At 44.4% G+C, this 20,879-nt stretch overlaps 1 protein-coding gene across 3 annotated transcripts in view; it reads right to left on the bottom strand.

Annotated features, from left to right (window-relative positions):
• ABCA1 (ATP binding cassette subfamily A member 1) overlaps window positions 1–20,879 on the bottom strand; it is a 91,398-nt gene that overhangs the window by 17,740 nt on the left and 52,779 nt on the right. For all 3 annotated transcript variants that reach the window (XM_030257516.4, XM_002190920.7, XM_072921915.1), the window contains exons 8-25: window positions 17,394–17,480; window positions 12,817–13,057; window positions 12,109–12,248; window positions 11,754–11,870; window positions 9,399–9,587; window positions 8,660–8,865; window positions 8,391–8,567; window positions 7,559–7,781; window positions 6,980–7,201; window positions 6,207–6,411; window positions 5,602–5,715; window positions 4,964–5,135; window positions 4,326–4,457; window positions 3,669–3,808; window positions 2,535–2,672; window positions 1,781–2,001; window positions 1,299–1,371; window positions 576–778 (exon numbers count right to left, since the gene is read on the bottom strand). In XM_030257516.4, the coding sequence (XP_030113376.4) occupies window positions 576–778; window positions 1,299–1,371; window positions 1,781–2,001; window positions 2,535–2,672; window positions 3,669–3,808; window positions 4,326–4,457; window positions 4,964–5,135; window positions 5,602–5,715; window positions 6,207–6,411; window positions 6,980–7,201; window positions 7,559–7,781; window positions 8,391–8,567; window positions 8,660–8,865; window positions 9,399–9,587; window positions 11,754–11,870; window positions 12,109–12,248; window positions 12,817–13,057; window positions 17,394–17,480 (3,000 nt within the window). The remainder of the gene's footprint in view (window positions 1–575; window positions 779–1,298; window positions 1,372–1,780; window positions 2,002–2,534; window positions 2,673–3,668; window positions 3,809–4,325; window positions 4,458–4,963; window positions 5,136–5,601; window positions 5,716–6,206; window positions 6,412–6,979; window positions 7,202–7,558; window positions 7,782–8,390; window positions 8,568–8,659; window positions 8,866–9,398; window positions 9,588–11,753; window positions 11,871–12,108; window positions 12,249–12,816; window positions 13,058–17,393; window positions 17,481–20,879) is intronic.

The following is a 20,879-nucleotide window of genomic DNA, read 5'->3' as shown; positions in this document are numbered from 1 at the left end:
AGGTAGGACCTAGAGGGCAACCCCAGTAAGTGACAACACCACTGTTTCAGTTTCCCTTATAATTCTTTAAAAATAAACAAAGATTCTACAGAGATAATGTGCTTGATATTTCTGTGATAAAAAAGAGAGACTTGGAAGCTGGAACACAGACACATGGAACAAACCCTGAAACCATAAAAAACCCTTGACAAGGTCATATGTCTAAACTGTTTACCTAATGTATGTATCTTATACAGAAATGTATGTTTTCAGTTAAATGCAACACAAAGCATACCTAAAAATAACAGAGATATTAGCAGCCAAATCAGGGGTCAATCTACACATGATATCACAGCAAAGTGCAGATGAGCACATATGACCTGTCCTTGCTTGTCTGTACCACAGTTCAATTTTTAATGCACATCTCTATTAGCACACTTTTACACAGGGCAGAAGACAGCCCATTTTGGAGAGGAATGCAAAGCTGCCTCTTCTGTCAATTTTTACAGGAAGCAATAAGGCTTCATCTCATTCTTAATTCTGCCATGATTCGTTCTGCCTAGTTTGATACAAACAGGAATCAGCAGCTCACTAACCTCCTCCAGGGTGGTTTCCGAGATGCCATAGCTGGAAATGCCAAGATCAGAAAGACGGTCATCGATTTCATGGAACAGCTCCACAAAAGCTCCCTCTTTAGCAGCTTTGTATGGCAAGACATAGGTTAATTCATGACCTATGTCCTCCACCAGTCTTGCCTCAGAAACATGTTTTGTAATGAGATTTGAAATTGCAGACACATCTAGAAAAAACAAATGTAAAAGATAGTTCTGTTCTGGTTACTGCTTATTACGTGGAAAAAAAGAGCTCAGCCTTAAAAACCTTGCCAGAAGAAAAGAACAAATAGGAGATCTCTGGAAAGAAGATCATTTCCATGAAGTGTCATTTCTTTTTAATTTAACACAAGCCTGGATAAAAGCCTGAACCAAAGCCTGACTATACTTTTTATGTGCAGAAGTTGGGAGAGCTTGTACATGCTGCTGGAAGACCTGCAAATAAATCACTGCTGTACAGCTCACCAACATTTTATACTGCTAACAGGCCACACAACTACATAATATTTGCTTGTTATATCTCAGGACAGCTTGAATTCAAAATGGCTCACTCCAGAAACGCATTCCAATATTTAAAATACCATCACTGTGAATTTAATAATTTCCCCAAGACTGTAGCTACCTAGGAGCAACAAGATTAAGGTAACTGTCCAAGACAAGCTACAGAGCAATGTCAGCTGGGATTCAATCTTAAATATTTTTCCTCACCTATTGTCAATGTGTCACTTTCATGGTCACTGCCAAGGCCAGCATCAGAGCTGCTCTGGGAGACACTGTCATCCTGGTCACAAAAGAGAAGACAAACATTATTTCTTGCTGTTTATTCAAAATGGGGCCCACCAGATGCTACATACTAAGTAAATCCAACTAGATGCTGCAGATGGTGACATAGCACTGCAAAAGGCTAATGGGTATAAAAGTGGGTGTTACAAAAGTATACTTCACTTATTTTGTATCTCTCTGATCAGCTTGAGACCACTAAAGAAACTGTAACGGGGATGTATATCTCAGACAACAGTTTAACCAGACATGGTCTGGCACGGTACCCACCAGGCAAATAACACTTCTTTCAAAGAACAAGGGATTTTCCTTTGAGGCATTCTACCATAGAAAATCTTAGCTGCTGCTTCCAAAAAGCCTAAGATTTCATGAAGAATAAAATAAACATGAGCACAAAAGGCCAGCTGTACCTTTTTCAGATAGGAAACTGTGCTGCTGCTGTTTCGGCAGGAGCTCAGAGAAGAATCTACATCCTTTTTGACCAGGGTCAAGTAATAGCCAGTTCCCAGCTGGTTCTTCAGGAAGAGAGAAGAGCCAACACAGCAGAGCTTGCCATGAGAAATGATGGCAATCCGGTCCCCCAGAATGTCTGCCTCATCCATGTGGTGTGTGGAGAGAATGATGGTGCGACCTGGAGGAGAGCAAGGAAGATGTGGCTGCAAATCAAACAAACCCGTGCTGCCACACCAGAGCCACAATCATCTGCATCTTGCCATGAAGTTGGACGGCAGGTTGATGCCACAATTTTGGCTCCTTTGAACAAGGAGTATGGAGAAGATTCACAACTGCTGTCATGGGTTTATTCTCCCCACTGTCTGCCGGTTCTTGTCATGCTCAGCAAACACAGGTTTAATTTCAAGGCTGGTTGCATGAAGCAGAACAGGACATTGCTGAACACCAAGGGACATTTTCTGACTTTACCTGCCCTCCGTCATAACCCAGTAAAAAAGTTTGTTCATAAATTCTGACATGAATAGGAGGCGAAAGATACACAGACAAGAGATCTGAGCATCCTTGTCCTGCATGGTCTTTGTTCATTCCTTGGGGCAGGCAACAATAAATTTGCAAAGACACAGTGCTATTTTGAGAACAGTCAAGAATCAGATTGATTTTCTGTTGCCTTCCACAATACATTTATTAAGAGTAAAGAAGAAGATAACATGCCTTGCCGATACTTCAGAAGCAGTTCCCATATTCCTCTGCGAGAATAAGGATCCACCCCAGCTGTAGGCTCATCCAGAATGACAACCTTGGAGCCACCGACAAAAGCTAAGGCAACAGAGAGCTTCCTCTGCATGCCACCTGTCAGCCACAAGAAGAAAGAGGTGTTCAGGCTGATGCAGAGATGAGTGGAACAGCAATACTTGCAGTATGGTGAATAATAAGTTCTCTGAGAGAAAGCAGACTGAGGAGAACAAGTACTGCTGCTGTTTCAGGTCTTCAGGGTCCCACAACTTTCTGGACAGTGGATAATTCATCTGGATAGTGTTTTCTCAGTGGAGTCTAACTCTCCTCCTACTGCAGGGAACCACACGTTGCATGCCCTTCCTTAACTGAATTATACTGTCTCAGCACCAGGGGTAGCAAATTGCCAGCTCGGAGGCCAAAGTGTATTTGGGGATTTGGAACACAGGTCTCCAGAGCTTGTGCTGCAGAAAAAAAGTCCCCATGAGACTCCCCTTCCATGGAAGCGTTCCAGAAGCAAAAATAAGGAATTATATTGCATTCCTCAGTACTAAAGTCAACCATGGTCATCTGCTCTCCCTCCCCGAAGTCAAATGTGCAGTCTGTACTGATACTTAAGTAAGACAAAGGCATGTCAGTCCCTCTAGCATCTGGTACAGACCGACACAGGAATTCTGCCCCTACTGAACAAAGGAGAAGGGCACTCCAGGTCAGCAACCGAAGGGGCAGAAGTCAGCATAAGGAATGCATGTTTGATTCACAAACAGCAAGAGACTTGTAGACTATGGTCCAAGCCACTCTCACTAAACTCATAACTCCCAAATATATTAGTAAGCTTTGGACAACACACAGCAAATGCAGCTGAACCACGCCATGATGGAAAAAAATACAAAACACTCTGAGAAAGTCAGAGACTTGTTATGGCCATTAGATAGCTTAAGACTGCGCAAGATTGTGATGTTTCCTAAAATGCACTGATTAGGTATTTAATAAATAACTGACTTATAGTAGTCTATATATAATTGCAGGAGCCCATCAAGATCTATAACACAGCCTCTGCAAAAGCCAGTTGAATGTTTCTGAGTCTGAGAAATGCAGAAGATCTGAACCTACCAGAGAGCTTGCTTGTCCTAGCTTTCAGTTTGTGAGGCAAACCAACATCTGTTGCCATCTGCTCCATCTCCTCTTTCACCTTCTTTTCTGGCAGCCCTTTGAGCCGAGCATAGAACCAGATGTGCTCCTCCACAGTCAGCCTGGGGAACAAATACAGCTTCAGGGCAGGGTTGAAAGCACCATACTGGAATTCGTCCCTTTTATGAGCATTACTGTAGGCATTTCTGTTTCCTCAGAAAAACACAGTTTAAGGCTGAGGCTTCAGGAAGGAGCCACAGGCTGGGTGAACTCAATTTGGGCCCGACTTCAGGGTGTGGCTCTATTCAGCACCTATGTAAGTAATCCTTTTTTAAGGGTGCTTGACAGTACCACAAACAACCCAAATCACTAGGCACCGGGGAAACACTCAGCTAGCTGAGTGGAGTACATTATTAACAGACATGAGAGATGAAAGTGTAAGCTCTTGCTGATCACTCCCAGGCACTTAGGAATGTACTAATGAACAGAATGTTCCTGCACCAATCCCACACCACCCCACTGTCTCACACCATGCACACACAGAAAGAGGACTGCAAAGCCAATGCCCACTGCCATATCCTAGAGAACCCAAACATCTGTTGGATAGCACCAGTTCTGTGTCTCCCAGATGATACTCACAAGTCAAACAGCACATTGTGTTGTGGACATACACCCAGGTTCTGCCTGATGGTGCTAAGCTCAGAGCGGATATCTTTGCCCAGGATGAAGGCTGTACCCGAAGTTGGGGGGAACAAGCCAGTCAAAATGGACCTGAAAGAAAAATAGAACAGATCAGCAGGTTCCGCACTAGGAAACAGTGGAAAGCTGAATTAAGAGGAGGTGGAAACCCTGGGGAATCTCATGTCAAGAAAGTAGCCTGAAAAACATCTCACTAATGGATTTTAAATAAATCAAATCAGCTCCATTGGTATCAAAGAGCACCCACATGGCTGCTTGAAGGAAAGATTTTTTTTCCTCTCAAAGCTTCCTGTTCTTTCAATACCAACTTGCTTTCTTTCACTGGTAAGTCAGAACCACATCATGGCATTACTACAAAATGCTGCCTACAGATGCATTTGACCCAGCCTCAACCTGAACCCCTTGTGGCTCCAGTCCCCTTTATCTGTAAGGCAGCACCACAACTAGACTAAATCAGCAGAGGCACTCTAGTCTGCACCAGCTTGCACACTGCAGTCCTATGACTACCTCTACTAGACGGATAGGAGTTGCATATTCAGTCACTTCCTTACTGTCTTAAATCATTATTTTGTTCTTACATGGTAGTGGTTTTCCCTGCTCCGTTATGTCCCAGAAAGGAGGTGATTTGTCCTTCATAGAAGTTAAGTGTGAGACCATCTACAGCAACTTTCTTGCCATCACGGTAAACCTTGACCAGGTTCTGGATGGAAACACCAAGACTCAGATGCACCGGCTCTTCTTCCTTGCAGACTGGAAGAAAACACAAAGCAGAGAAATATGATATGTTTGAACAGAAATTGCATGGGAGTTTTAATAGACATCACATTCCCCCAAGCCTGTGAAGGAATGAGCTATATGAAGAACTGACCACTTTCTTCCTCAGAGACAGGAATCTTCCACAGAAGTCGTTATTTAGCTATTGTCTCTCTCCTGGGCTAATATGGGAGCTGGAGATCTCCAGTTTTATCAGGCTCAGCAAAAATACAAGGACTTCTCAACTGCACGAGCCTGGAATACCCAGCTGCACTCAGGTGGGCAAAGTACTTTGGGTTTACCTGGATGCATCCACCTGATCAGCATACCCAAAGTGTGATAACAAAAGGGTGACCAATTTCACCTATCCATGCCAGTACTGCTCCTGCTGTCCTTGGACTCTCATTTCAGAAAAAGGCAGACCTTAACACTACTTCAGAAACGCTATGTGTCCAGCACTTACCTTCTGAAGACCCCTTCTGGTCAAGATGGAGCTGCTGCCTGTCCTGTGATTCCTCCCCAAACCAGTATGACTTTGTGAAAGGAAAGTACCAGGGTCTGGGAATCCCATACTGGCCTAAAAGCAAAAACATTACATGAGCCTGAGTGCATCTGTCCCCTTTTCTTTAATTAGCTTTCAGGACAAGCAGGGAAGTACTCCACCCACAGTAAGCCTCCAGACAAAGCAGGACAAAGAAGAAATATTTCTATATGAAGACACTACAGACTCTGAGTAAGAGATATCTAACTTCACTTTAGGGTTAAAAACCCTATGCTGAAAGGTACTTAATAGCACATGAGGTACTGATACTCAAGTCCTCTCTTGCAGCACCATGAACTTTAGAGGAGGGAAAAAGTGAAGTACAGCAAATGGGGTCATGCTTCTGTGCTGGGCAACATTCACTGATAGCAGCAAGCAACAACCTTGCTCTGATGCCGGTTCTGCTCTATGACCTTTACATAGTTCTGCTTAAAAACGGGCAAAATTTGCACCCTACCAAGTGGAAAGGGCAAAAGGATTTATTTAAAAGCCTTAAGATATGATTTTCCCTCAGAAGTACACCTCACCTGGGAAGACAGATTCAATGTACCAGGTCATGACTCCATACAGGAAGGTATCGAACATCATCATGACGGCTGATGTGGTGATGCTAAAGCCATCTTCTTCCAATGGGCTCTCAAAGAAGTTGTCCCACTGAACACCAACTCCCTGCTCCTCAAACAGGGCAAAGTACTCACAACCAAAACCAAAGGCTACTGGAGACAGCAGGCTCTGAAAATGGGAGGCATGAACATACACTGAGTTTTTTTGCATCTACTCTCCAACTAGTCATCTCAGTTGTAGCACAAGAATAAAGGACATTGTCATATGAAAAGTCCAAGTTCCACAGACTACCACTGTATTAGCAGATACAGAGTGGCAGATTTGGTCTAGGTTCCAAGAGGCCTGAAATCTCTACTGGACCTCCACCCAGAATTGTTAGTTTCCGTATCTTCTTTCCCTTACTCTTTGGATTTTCCTGCAAGGGAAAAGGTTGCTAAGTCACCCTTCTCCAGACAGCTGTGCAGAGGAAAGGCAGGTGGTTCCTTCAGCATGCACATCTGGTTGTACAGAGATCAAGGCAGCTTAGTCCAGCTGCATTATCCACTACCAAAGGCAACAAAACCCTCCCAGCAGCTTCTACCAGGTTCAGTAAACCTCTTTATCAAGACCAGCCCTGTTAGACTCTTACACTGAAAATTAACCTCCCATTGCCACTTCCCCCCTTCTAACAGTGTCCAGGTGCTGAGTGCCCTAGTGGTGGTGAGCCAGTGCCCAGGAAAGTTTCATCAAAACTCACTGCAAAAATCTTGAGTGAGAAGCTGATGTGGTCCTGCCAGGCAACACACAGCACATAAGGCAGGTAGAGCGTGAAGTAGACAATGCCCCCACAGGCAGCTGCCAGGTTGGCCCTGGAGAAGACGGTGCTGATGAGGAAGCACTGGATGATGGTCACAACACCGAAGATTGAGAGGAAAATGAATACCACACTAGGATCACTGTAAGGCAGCAGATTCCCCATCTGGCAAGAGAACAATAAGTACATAAGGTTTTGAAAGGACTCTCCAAGGCACCTCTGTTACAGGCAACTCTGCAGAGCTGCTGCTCAGGGGAGGCAGGGCTTCCTGCAATTTGCACAACAGCCTTCCCAGAAGTGAGGCAGAAGCAGAGGCATCTTTTCAAGAGAACTGAATACACAACATCCCCTCCTACTGTTTTCAGCCACACAGTCCTGTTGTTCCAAAATCTTGTCCCCATAAAGCAACTGGTCAACAACACACACCCACAAACTCCTCCGCAGAGTGTCAGTGCAGACCACTGCTTAGCAGGCTCTAAAGGCTCTAGAATCTGCTGCCACAGGCCAAACCAGGCAACTCACCTTCAGGATCAGCACCAGCAGTCCTGCACTCATCAGGAGAGGGACAAGGCTGCTAATGAACCAGCTTAACCACAGGATGCCATTGTTAAGTCCCATAATCCTCATTGTTTCTTTCAGCCGGGCTTCCTTCTCATACACAATGCCCTTAATTATCACAGCCACTGAGTAGATCCAAGCTAGTGTCATGAAGAGAGGCATGGAGCGGCTCATGACACGCATAAATCTGAGAAAATGAAGGAAAGAGGCCAGGACGACCAAGTGAGAAACATTACTGCAACTTCAGATACCACTTCAAGAGCTAGCAGAGCATGGTGACAGCTAAGGCTTCACTGCACAAAGCAGCTGATGTGCAAAGCCTGACACAGGATCCTTGTCTCACCATGAGGTGAGGTGGATGGGTTTAGAGCATATCACCAGTTAGGAGTGAGAGCTGGAGCTGCAATTGTCACTCAGTGGAAGAATGGGTGCAAAGATCTGCCTTGCCTGAGGACTGCTCTCAATTGCCCTCTTTCCCCTCTCCTGTGCCTACCTGTCTGATTTTTCCCAGTGCTACTTTTTGCTTGCATCAGGTGTGAGGATATGGTCACACCTCAGGACGGTGCTGTGTATGTTCAGCTCCAGTACTCACAGTCCCTCTCCTAGGCAGGATTCCGCAAGTCATTACATGTTATAAATCCTCCACGTGGGTGCCCTAATTCTAGGGATTAGGAACACTATGAGAGATTGCCTCCTCACTGATAATAGGGGCAAAAACTGTGCCTGAGGAGTGACAAAATCCCATGCCTCCCAAGCTCCTCCTCCTGGGAGTTTTTGAAGCAGCCTGCATACATACATGTCATCCACATAACACGGGTAGGGCATCTGCTGCACATAAACTCCTGTCTTCTTCTCCGTGCCTGTCTGAACCCTGATGATGGCCTGTTCTACCACATCCTGCAGGTAGACAAAGCCTCCCCAGACATAGCGCATGTCCTCAAAGGGGTCAGCACGGGGACCAGGATCCCAGTACCTGCACCAAGGGAACAAGACCTTTCCATTAGAAATCCTCCTCACCTCGTCCTTTGTAAGAAATTGATCATACGGCAGGATTTCAGGGCTCACCCATCCTTGATCTTGTTGGTCCTTTCCACGTTATCAATGTCCATGCGTATCTTGTATTTCACATGCTGAGGAAGGTCTGTGCTGTCAGGAACCATTCCAGTGAAGACTATGCCAGCCCAGAACCTCCTTTCATCCAGAAGTTCCAAGGATTTGTTAATGAGCCGGACTTCTGTGGGCACAGGCTCCAGTTTGTCCAGGTTGACACACTAGACAGAGATAGAATTGGAAGCATTTATGGGATACAGTGCCAAATCATAATGTACTTTGTTCAGTTGTGGGGTGGAGTGAAGAAGAAAACACTCCAAGGGTAATGTCATGCCCAAGAAAAAGACACCAGCATCAGACTATTTTGCAATGGTTTGTTGTAGCCCAGCAAGTTGCAAGAGTTGCCATTGCTTCCTGCTTGTAGGCAAAAAGTAGAACTAATTTTGTTCCCTCAGTTTAAAGCAGCTGCTAGCTTCACCACAACCCCCAGCTAAACCCCAGACTGAAGTATGAGGTGCTACACTGCTGGAGACAGCAGCAGATTTCAGTCAGTAACAGAAGGGCAGGAAACCACACAAAGTCACAAAAGCAAAAACTTAAAAACAAGGCCTTCAGTTAGATTCCTACATCCTGGTTGTATCCAGAAAATGGATGGAGGAACACCTATCTTCCCTTTTCAGAACACCCAACTGCATGAGTGGAGATCAAGCTGCTGCCCTCCCCCAGAGCCTTGCCTACAATAACAGGATCTCACCTCCATGAAGCGGGAGATGGTCTGGATAGCCCGGTCTGTCTCATTGAAGGCATCCACCCAGGTGTACACAGAGCCATTTTCTGTCTCAAAGTCCTCTGGACTGTTTGACAGGAAACGGGCAACATCCTCCACTGTCCAGTTGGAAGCTGGCAAGTGCAGGTCCCAGAAGGCTTTGCCTTTCAGCAACGTCTGCAGGTGTTTTGTTTTCAAGGAAGAAATAGTTGTGATAAGTAATGTTAGATTCCTCTCTCATAACGAAGACAAGCACTACAAGGAAAACAGCTGTTAAAAAGGTGCAGGTGGAGGCCCTCTGTCACACTGAGGGGATCAGCACAGTCCTTGCCCTCACCTTCCCTTTGAGGGGGATGTGCCTCCCTCGGTACAGCTAAGCTACACCACACTGGTGTGTTTTGCAGGCTGGCTGTCTGCCTCCATGTCCTCCCAAGGAGAGGGCAGCAGAGAGCCATGCACAGCTCTGCACCCCACACATGCAAACCTGGCAAGAGGGAGGGAGGTGCTAGCTCAGCAGAAATGCATTTGCCCAATACTGGGTGCCTATCTCTGCTCACTTCTCCCAGAAAAATCTCACCTCCTGGCTGGGGTGGAGAGTGACTGAGGCATGGAGCAGAAATAACACCACCAGAGGCCAGGTGATTTTTGTATTTTGCTTTTGTGCCATCAGGACTAGCTGAAGCAGCCGTGTACAGCCATGATGTCCTGCCTTTGATGCTTTGTCCTCCTGTCTGGGACAGTGCTTTCTCCACCTGGTTTAACTGCTGGCTTTCTGAGGACAGGCTACTGTATGCACAATGCCTCGTACAAATGTACTGAAGCAGAAACCAGTCCACTGGGCAGACAATATAAGGCCAGGCAGGAAGGGAACAGTGATTGTAAATTATATAGCTGAACTGAAGTCAGGGAGATAAAACGAAAAACCTTCACAAGAGAGGAAACTGCAAAAATCCTTATGATTAAGAACAGGAAGTGGAATTTTTGCCACAACAAAAATGAAAGAGAGGTAAAGCGCTTCCCCATACTCTGCTGTTACCAGCAAACCAGAAAGTAGTGGGTCACACAAAAACAACTTTGCAAACTGGAAAAACAGCACAGACCAAGCTAGCAAAGGAAAACACACAAAAAGGAAATCCAAGCACATAGGAATTGGATGTGCTGTGCTCTCTTCTCATCTGGTCTCCATGGTTAACTTGTGCTACCATGTGTGCACGGAAATGGCTCAACCTCATCTTGTTTAAGTCCAACATTAAAGCTCCTTAACCCTAGGGGCACGTGCTGCTCTTCCTGAAGTTCACAGGCACATTAGCATCAAGCTAAAAGTGGCAGAGTGGGCAAGCAAAGCATTTTCCCTCAGCAGGAAGAAATATATCAAACAGATTGTACAACCCAGAAAGCTGAGAGGTGGTGGCCAGTCAACCCAGAGACATGGCAACTGAAGGGGATGCTCCCTGGGAGCGGCCAAGGCACTGACAACGAAGAACTCCTGAATGTGTGAAGGCCAACAAAGGGATTGCTGTTACTACACCAGTACAGAAAAGACCAGATTGCTGGGAAGATAAATAATTAACTACCAGAGGCAACAGCGTTAACAAGCAACATAAAACATAAAACCATAAAAGCCCAGGGCTCAATATAGTAAAAAAAAAAAATAGGACCAAAATTCCGTTTTCAGAGGACATCACTGAAAATCAATGTTTTGGACCTCAAGTTTCTGCCTGAGCTTTGTAACGATCTGTTCAACTGTCTCTGGTGCTCCAGTACGTCATGTTGATGAAGTACAACAGGCCAGGTCACAGATTATTCAGCAAAGCATTACAATGCGATAAAAAACGAATGAATTTCAAGGTTTATACAACCTGGGGAGGTGTCTGTACACATGAAGGTGCACTGCGATACCCAACTAAGTATGTTACAGAGACAGCTGGAAAAACTACTCCACAGTGGTCCCTCTGTTTCTTCATGCTAGTTTTACATCACTGTGCTTACAAAGACATCGGCACAGGGTGCAAAGATCCACCCCCCAGAGCTGCACCTGAGGAAACATGGTGATGTGCTCATGACACATTAGGGCAACACTGCAGACAAAACATTACATTTTGCAACAGAGGCAGATTAGAACTGGGCGTTAAATGTTCACTGCCCCTGTTTGCAGGAGACTTCCATGAAGGAAGGAATGCCAAGCTTAATGCAAGATCAGTACAATCAAGATGTCTTTCAAGATGGGGTCCCATCCATAGTATTTATCTGCCCAATTCAGCACTAAGCACTATTTAAAATAAATACTTCATCACTTATTGCAAAAAACAACAGCAGTGGTTCTGGCAAGGACAGCATACTGACCCGAATGAGATCCATTTCCTGACTACTTTCCATAAATGTCCAAATCTTTGGGCTTATCTCCTCCCACATTCCCCCGAGGTCACGAAACACACCCAGCTCCTGGAATGTCCTGTTCACCTGTCACAAAGAGGAGAGAAAGGTTATTTCCAAAAGCTGGCAGAGGCCCATCATGAGCTGAGAGGGTGTATTGAGCGTTCAACAGTAAGCACATGGGAGGTGAGAGATTAGGGAGGCTGTGCTTTTGCAGGCAACCCTTCCAGATTTGTGTTTGGGTCCAATTTAACTAGAGAGGATCAGCTGCACAGCCAGAGGACACAGCTAATGCTACATTATCAGAGGACAGGGTTAGAGTTACCTCAGACATGACCTTCCTTACAGCTGGCGTATCTGGAGTGAACAAGATCTTCCCAATCAGCAAGGGTTTCAGAGCCCTCCAGATAATCCTGGAAAGCGGGCTGGATTCCAGGTTCTTCATTAGCTCATTGCAGTAGGGTGCTGAAGAAGAGCACAAAGGTGAGTGGCTGATCAGCACAGTGACAACTGCAGAAGGCATAGAGCTTCCAGAACAATCAAAGCTGAAAGCACAGCATTTTTCAGACACAAACCCCCTCCTTTACTGCAAAGCTCCACAAAAAGCTCCTTTTAGTCCAAGCCTGCACAGTTTGCCCAGTGAACAAGAAGCAACCAGGTAGCTTCCAACATTAAGCCACAGTACTAGTTCTGCAACACTCCCACAAACCCAAAGCATGGCACAAACAAAATTTGTCCGGAAAAAGTGAGATTTCCAAAGGCTGCATGTGGCTGTGCTCCCTCTCCCACTAAAGCAGGTCCACTGCACAGGTTTCTGTGTACTCAGGTACATAGCAGGTCCTTGGGAGACTCTGCAAGTTGATAACTTACTGGCCTTAAGGGCATATGCAGGATAATATGTGTATGCCTTTCTGAAACAGCAGTGAATATGTCCCTCAGGACCACCTACTTTAATCTCTGGAAGTTTGGAAAACACTAGCAATGACAATCATGAAGTAGATGGGACCTCAGACCATGCCATTGTTACACTTACTTGTGGAGTTATCATAGAAGTTAATCAAATCATCTTCAGTGCTGTTGCCTCCAAACAGTGCTTTGTAATTGTTATCCTCATACCAGTTGAGGGATTTAATTTTGAGCCCTCCACCTTCAGGATGGCCACACACGATGCGTGACACAGCCTGATAGATCTGTGTAGAGGAGTTTGAGGCATTCACATTGGTCAGGAACATCACCTCTTGCCTCATGTCACTCCAGCTCTTCATGCTCAGCAGCTGGAGGGGAAGGGCAGAGAAAAGAATGGAAGCAAGTATGGAACTGGATTAGTAAAAGGAGTTCTTCCCGAGCACCTTCAAACCACAGAACAGATTTTTCAACAGATGAGAATCCCCTTGAACACAACATCAAGGGTGAGAACCAGAGAAAACATTTCCCCACCACAACGGAAGATTGCAGAAGGAAGTCTCTTCAGTGCAAGTATTTGGAATGTATTCTTGCCAAGTTCTTTACTCTTGAGTTTTCTACTCCAGTGGCAGTTCCTCGCCTCCCTGCCTGCTAACACGGGAGCTGCTTGTCCCCTGTTTGCACGATGGCTTACATTCCAGTGGAGTACCCTCACAAGGACAGGTGGGGTGGGGTACATCGAGTCAGAACAGGAACTAAAGGAACAACACCAAGTGACTGCAGCTCATGGGTCACAAACTGGCCACAGGCCACTGCAGTGTCACCTGGCACAATTCCACCAAACCTCCACAGGCAGCAGGCAGCTGGTTTGACCTCCCAGATTGGCATCACTTACTCCTGCCCCAGAAACTTCTTGCCCCATTGTCAACAGCATTCCCAGAATATCCTTGAAAACAAGCCCTGCTGCAGCCAGGAGCCTGAATCACAGCATAAGCTTTGCACAGCAAGGAGCCTTCTGCTGGCCAGCTGACCTGACATCAGGCCTGAGGTGACAACATTCAACCAGCCGGAACGACTAGTACCTGCAATGAACTAAAGCACCCTGCCCTCAGCCTGAGATACTCACTGCATTCGTGCTGCCATACTTGGGCACAGCCAAGCTCACCACAACAGGAAAAGCAACCCACCTGCATGAGCACTGGTTTCATGCTACACTGGAATGCAGTGCTTTCAGACCCCCTATCCTGAGAGGTCAGAACATCATCTGTTTGATGATGACAGTAAGTGGATGTTAAGAAGAAAAAAGGCAAGAATCCAGGATACTTCCTCTAAGTAACCTTCCAGCTTCCATTTATTTTCAGCTCAGGGAACTTCTATTTCCTAACCCTCAATGACTTTCTTCCATGGTAAACTCCTAGAACTTAAAACATCCACAACTATTTAACATCCAATATCACAGGAAAGAACATCTCTCTCCTTCTCTGGCTTTGGTTAGCTCCATTTAGTGTCATGTGGTTTTGTTTTTTGTTTTTACTGCAAGAGACAGTGAGCATTCAATCCCTATCTCTTTTTCATGTGCCACTCAACTCTGTAGGTCTTTGTCATATCCCCAACTCATCTCTTTTGCAAGCTGAACAGTCTCAGCCTGTTCCCTTTTTCCTTTTGTGAAAGCCATTATACTTCTAAATGTCCTAACTGGTCTTCTCTGAACTTTTTTCCAGTTATGCTATCCCTTTTCAGAGAACAAGAACCTAGATCTGTGTCCTATATCAAAGGGTTTTGTATAGTATGGTAAAATGCTACAGGTGGTTCTTTAGCCCTTTTTAAGTGTTTTCTAGAATTTTATCTGGTTTCTTGACTCCCACTGAAATATCAGATAGCATTAACTTAGATGCTCTTACTGTGATCTCCAGAACAGGCACTTGCACTTAACAGGGTTAGCAATGCTGCTGAGACACATGTTTATAACTGTTCATCAACTGCATCTCAGAAACAACTTCAAATGCTGTGCTTCAACTGCCCTATTTCAGAGACAATAAGAGAGTCAAAGACCATCTGCCACTTTTGCTCACAGTGCATTGGTCTATCACCTTTGTTTAAATAAATGCAGATAATCAAAGTCTATGACAGCTGGTAAATCAGCCAGCAACAATGCTGAAAGCAGCAGTGTGCTGGAACAACCAATCCAAGTTCACCCAAGGAAAGCACACTCAAGACTCTTTGGCCTTACAGCGGGAGGTAAACTTGACCCTTTGTATGACCCATTTGTGCATGTCTTAAATGTGTCAACATCTGGAGAAAAATTCTTGATGCTAAACAACAGCTACTACGTGTCACCTACACAAGGAGCCTCTATTTTCAGATGCCTAAGAGCATGACACACTGATATAATGGAAGACAGCTGTGAGAACAGCAAAAGTCTGAGTACAAATGTCCAGACTGACTGATTTGAGTGTACTTTCATTTCCCTGGTAGTCACTGGTGCCTTTGCCTTGCCAATCAATATGGCTCCAGATTCAGGGTGACCTATAAGACACCAGCATCATGGAACATGAATGAAAACTGTCACACAGCCAGTTTTGTTTGTTACATATGTTCATGCAGAGGTTTGGATTTGATGATTCCTCACCCAAAAGGCCAAGGCTGCATTTCAGGTGTGACAATTTCAGTGTGCAGTTCAAAGGGATGCCTCAGGGAGTTTTTGGTATCTTAGCTAAAATAGCTCATTTTTGCTCAGCAAAAAGGCAGCTGCTTCAGCTAAAGTACCATAAACTCCCTAACATGATAAGCAAAGGTACTTAAATAAGAAGTGCAAATAATTCCCATGAACATATGAAGTACTAACCATCTTAAAGAGGGATTGCATTTGCAAACACCTTTCTACAAATTATTTTGAAACAGCTTGAGCAAGGAACTTTGTTTCGTCTTTGGCACCAGCATCTTCACAATTTACATGCAGAGCTGATCTTTTTACACCTCTGGAAGCAAATATGTCAAATGTGAAGGGTTACTAAGCTATTTCTTCTTCCTGACATCAGACTTGGCTCCCTAAGTGTATCTAAATAGTTGTCCTTGTTCTTGGTGTTTAATCTGCCCTCCTAGAAGTTGATTTAAAGAGTCCAAGGACACAGATCCTATCAATCCCCATACTCCGAGACAAATATTTTGTTCAGACCATTTTCTAATTAAAATTCCCTGCTAGAAAGGCTCCTACACATGGCACAAACAATAGTTCTCTCCACCCCCTCAAGCTGCTGCCCTTTGAAACAAGGGAGCAAGTCCCTCCTTTTCACATAGAAATCCGCCTGACAGACAATAAGAAGTAACTTTCGGTCAAGCCATCTGGAGCAGCTCATGCTGTACACAGAGCAAAATGCTGCCTTTGTTTGCACAGCAGGGCAGAATAAAAGGTAGTCATGCCCAAAACAGCTGCCAAGCAAAAGGCACGTTACCCTGGGACGTTTTCGGCCACATCAGCAAACTGAGTATCACGTGGTTTCCATTATTTTTATCCCAGACAAGAAGAAAAGCCAAGCTTAAATGACGTAACAGGAAACAGCTGTACTCAAACTCTGAAGGACAGCCTCCCTGCTAGCAGCAAAAGCTCTTCCACGGTCCTGACTGAAGCTGATCCTGGAATCGTTTTAATTTCAGTGTGCAGGGAGCCGCTCAGCAGGCTGTGGGACTCGGGGAGGGGTGCATGCCAGGAATTGTTGGCTGGCACGGCGCAGGCTCCCAGCAGCTGCCCCTCCGTGGGAGTGAGGCACAGGCTAACCTGGAGTGACCCGTTCTTGTGCATGCTCCCAGGGGTTACTGCCGTTCACGGCGCTCAGCTCTCTAGCTCTGATGCAAAGACGGAAGACTAGCAAAGGGAGGAGGAGGCGGAGGCATTGTTTAGCTTAGATGGAGGTGGCGGCACTGTTTAGCTTAGATGGTTGTGATTTCTGCTCCAGGGAGAGAATGTTTTTGACTAATAGCAGCACTTCAAAGAGCCAGACAAAAGAACTAGGATAAGTTTCTAGCTCAACACCCACCCCCTACCCCCCCAGATTTGGACTTCTGATTCAAACTTAGGTACACAGGGCTTTTTTTCTTAATCCATAATTTCACCTGCAAAAACAAATACTTGCAAGTCTCTAGAATGTCAATTTGACTGTGCAAATCACCAGGTTTTTTTAGTGTTGTGATGTCATTGTGCTGAGTGCCCCACAAGACTGAAAACAATCTCTGGCCTAAAAAGCAAGATAGATAAAGAGGAAACCATTGTGAACTGCTATTAATTTAAATTATAACAGCCACAGCACCTTTTCCACATACCATACCCTCACTGCACACGAAACCCAGTAGATACAACCAATTAATAACCCTGATGTGGATAGGCAACTGGATGGGAAAAAATAAAAAGGAAAACCTCAAATTGTAGTCTGCCAGGCACTACCTGGCAGCAGATGTACTGCAAGCCCAACTGCTGTGCCACTGCTGAGAAGACAAAACACTACCAAAAATGTCCTAATTCCTGTTATGGCATTTGTAACTTGAAGTGCCAAGAGGTTGCGAAGTGCATGCTGCCTGCACACAGGGAAAACAGCTGTAGGATGGGAAAAAGTTTCAAAACAAGCCAGGGATTTGACTGTAAGTTGCTTCTTGTACTCGATCACAGACTAAGATAGCAACCATGTGTTCTCCTGACACAAAGGCTCTTCTTACCTCTTTAACAAGCTTCCCAAAGCTCTCTCTCAAAGTTTCCACAGTTTCTGACAGATCCCACAAGGAGGAATTGAAAGAAAGTTGTCTCTGCAGGAAGAGAGAAAAGGAAACAAGAAGTTACTGCAAAGCACAAATGAAGAAATTAAACTCTTGTAAACATTCTTGTATAGAGCAGTTAGGACTGTTTACATTGGTGGGGAAGATGGAGCTGGCTTTCTGTGTAATGTTGAACTTAAAATACCATGGGCTTCTGTAGCCTGCAATGTGATAGGATTGCCCCTTTCTCTTCTCACAGGTTAGGTACATGGATACCATAATCTGTGTACCAAACCAAACTACACCAACAAAATGTTAAATGCATGCACATACATTTACAATGCAAAGGATGACTTGCATTCCAGGTCACAAAACAAGCACAGTCTACAGGACAGCATGTGAAATCCCCCAAGCCAGTGCTAAGAAGGGGATGGAAAGTCCGTACAGCAGAGGAAAAGACAATTTGGTGGGTACGAGTCTTCAGTAAGACTACACAGATACAAAGATACTCAGGTACAAAGGACCCCCTACTGCAGTGCACATTATCACTAAAGTCCTCCCATCAGGCCTTGACGTTCTTTGTCCAAACCAAGGCTGTATTTTAAAACAAACAGCTTCCAGAAAATAGCTGGCATTCACTGTCACCTAAGAGCAAGGCTGACAGGCTTCCAGAATTGGAAGGCATAGCTTTCAGGAAACTATTTGCTCTAGCAGGAAGTCACACTGAAAACAACTCCTTGGTTCCAATTGCTCTACATGTAACTGGTGGCTTGGAATTTGGTTTGTGGGGCTCTTTTTCCTTTTCATTCACATATCTGGATTATCTTGCATGGAAAACATTTGGGCACAATCCTTGTTTCAAGGGAATGATGATTAAAATAAACTCCTAAGATTTTGTATTAGTAGCTCCACGTTGCAGCATTTGAAAGCATACTAAAGCTACAGCACTGCAACACACAGATGAACAGTCAAGGCCCTTGATTTTAGCACATATCTTTTGAGCTGAATCTCTTCCTTTTCACATCTTTCCTGGGGCAGTTTCTGGAAACAAAGCCTGGAGGTTTTCATTTGTTCTGCTTGATCTGCTGGAGACAAGTAAGACCTGGTCGTGCCAGCTATTGTAAATGAGCACTGTTCTGCTGATCTGCTGGGATGTTTAAAACTCATTTTTTGAGTGCACAGTTACTTTTTGCTCCAAAGCTAGTTGCAAATTCAGGGAGGATTCTCTAACCTCTATGGAGCTCTACTAAATGCAGTCCTTAAGGTTTGGATAAATAAAAACATATCATCTAGGAGAAAAGCAATTAAATATCCCACAGGCTTAGACCTTCAAGACATATTTAAAGAAATTTAGCCAGAAAATATCAAAGCTACTTATCTGCTCTACCACTACAACTTTAGCAGTAAGATGAGGTAGAAAGTTCCAGGTTCATGCATAACAAGAAATATGTTTGTTCAGCTCCATAAACCTCATCAATCACGCAGATTTGGGTTCACTGCATTCAGAGGTGATTCAGGGGCAGGGTGGATGAGGAAAAGTTTTCGGAAGATACTAATTGGTTCAGAACAGCGAAAAGTCAAAATCCAATTGCAAAGGATTAGTGAACATCCTCCTACTGACACACTGTTACAAAGTGCCATAAAAAATTCAGCACTGCAAGGTAAAGTACATAGGGAAAAGACAGTTCTACCTTAAGATACCCCTTGTATGGCCCTGAATTAGCTAATGCCACTCAAAAAGAGAGATCTTAGAAATACAGTGATAAAACAGACCAAAATCAACATAAATCCACAATGCAATCCTGGTTCTCAAGTACTATGTGCAATTTTATCCTTTCATACCATAGCACCCTGACTTTTCTTTCCTAACAAATTCATATCACTTCAAGACCATTTCTCACCAGAATTTGCAATAGTATCATTGGTATGGAGGAAATTTTACTCTCTCTACCACCTCAAAACCCACTTAGGAAGCCTCTCCTAAGTCATGACCAGAGACAATGACAAAAGATCAGTCACAAGGGACAGTCTTCTTTGAACAGATGAACATGTCATTAATTTCCCTGTAATATACATCTTTGTAGTGACTCACTAAGTAGTTAACTATATTAATAAGAAACAGGCAGACTGTTCCTACTGTGGGACTGTCTTTAGCAGGTATCCACACTACATCTAGGGGCTGGGGAGGGCATGACTCATTTACTGGCAATGTGCTGCAAAAACATCACCTGTCTGTTCTAGGCACACTGTGGAAAGACAAACATCTAGCAGGTTTTGAACACAACCTGCCCTCTACAATTACTATGGTAGTAGCTAACAAGTCACTAAATTTGTCTTTTGGGGCAGCCAACATCATAGTACTCTTGAAGTACTGAGTGCACTGAGTACTTGTACTCTGTGTGCTTGCATGGGCATGCTACAAGATTTACTCTAGTGACAAATACTTGAGATGGCCAGAGCTGAAGAAAAAGCCTTGAGAAAATTCACATGAGACTTATGGGGGACAGACAAATCTGATTTAACATACATGAGAATGCATGGGTTTGAAGTGTTGGGAAGTCAAAACATTCAGCCAAAATTCAGTCTGCATCATACAGCTGACTGTTTCTCCTTAATGAAGATGACTCTGCCGCATTTGCTTTGAAATAGTTATTACAACTTTATACTGATCTTACCAGAAACTTTCCACTGGCCTCTGCAGAAAAATCACATGCTTTAAGTTTCTGCTCTTGTTTCCTGAAAGTGGAAGTCTCAAACCTCTGCTGCTTAAAAGGATGATATCATTGTGCTTAACTGAAAAGGCTCTCAAAAGACCAAAGAAAGATACTAATTCAGCTGCAGCACATATTTACATTAGGAGACCTTTTCTAAAAACCATTTTTCAACTGCAATGCATTTATTATCTAATACTTAGTTCATGCTGACCATTTGACAAAATACCACCCATATTACAGAGGGAGAAAGAAACAATTGGATTGTCATGTGCTCACCCACAGTCTTTCAAGGACCACTAGTGGACAAGCCACAGCATATTTATGGCTTATGACAGATCCATACCACTGGAAGTGAGTAAGGCAAAGCCCTTATTATGCAGTGCTGTCTAAGAGATGAAATCCCACAGGAACAATGTGAATTATCATTTAACCTTTCCCTGCCAAATCACATTCAAAACTGGGGAGATTTGCAGAGGGCTATACAAATGAGTACTTCTATGATATAAGACAGTCAGAAATGTCCCACTGGACTGTGTGGCAATGGCTGGGAGCTTCCTGCCATTGCTCTTGTTAGCCTTCCCCAAACTAGTTCCTCTATGGGACAAGTGCTGGCCTACCACAAGGAGAAAGCCAGGAAGGAAATTTGCGTGCATGCAGTCATATGTAATATGCAATCATATCTCAAACCAGCTTCTCCTGCCACAGTCTCACTCAGCCAGTGCAAGGCAAGCCTCAA

Source organism: Taeniopygia guttata, chromosome Z (assembly GCF_048771995.1).
Source record: "Taeniopygia guttata chromosome Z, bTaeGut7.mat, whole genome shotgun sequence".
NCBI lineage: Eukaryota > Metazoa > Chordata > Aves > Passeriformes > Estrildidae > Taeniopygia > Taeniopygia guttata.
The sequence above is the reverse complement of the archived record's forward strand: the minus strand, read 5'-3'. Positions and strand labels throughout refer to the sequence as shown.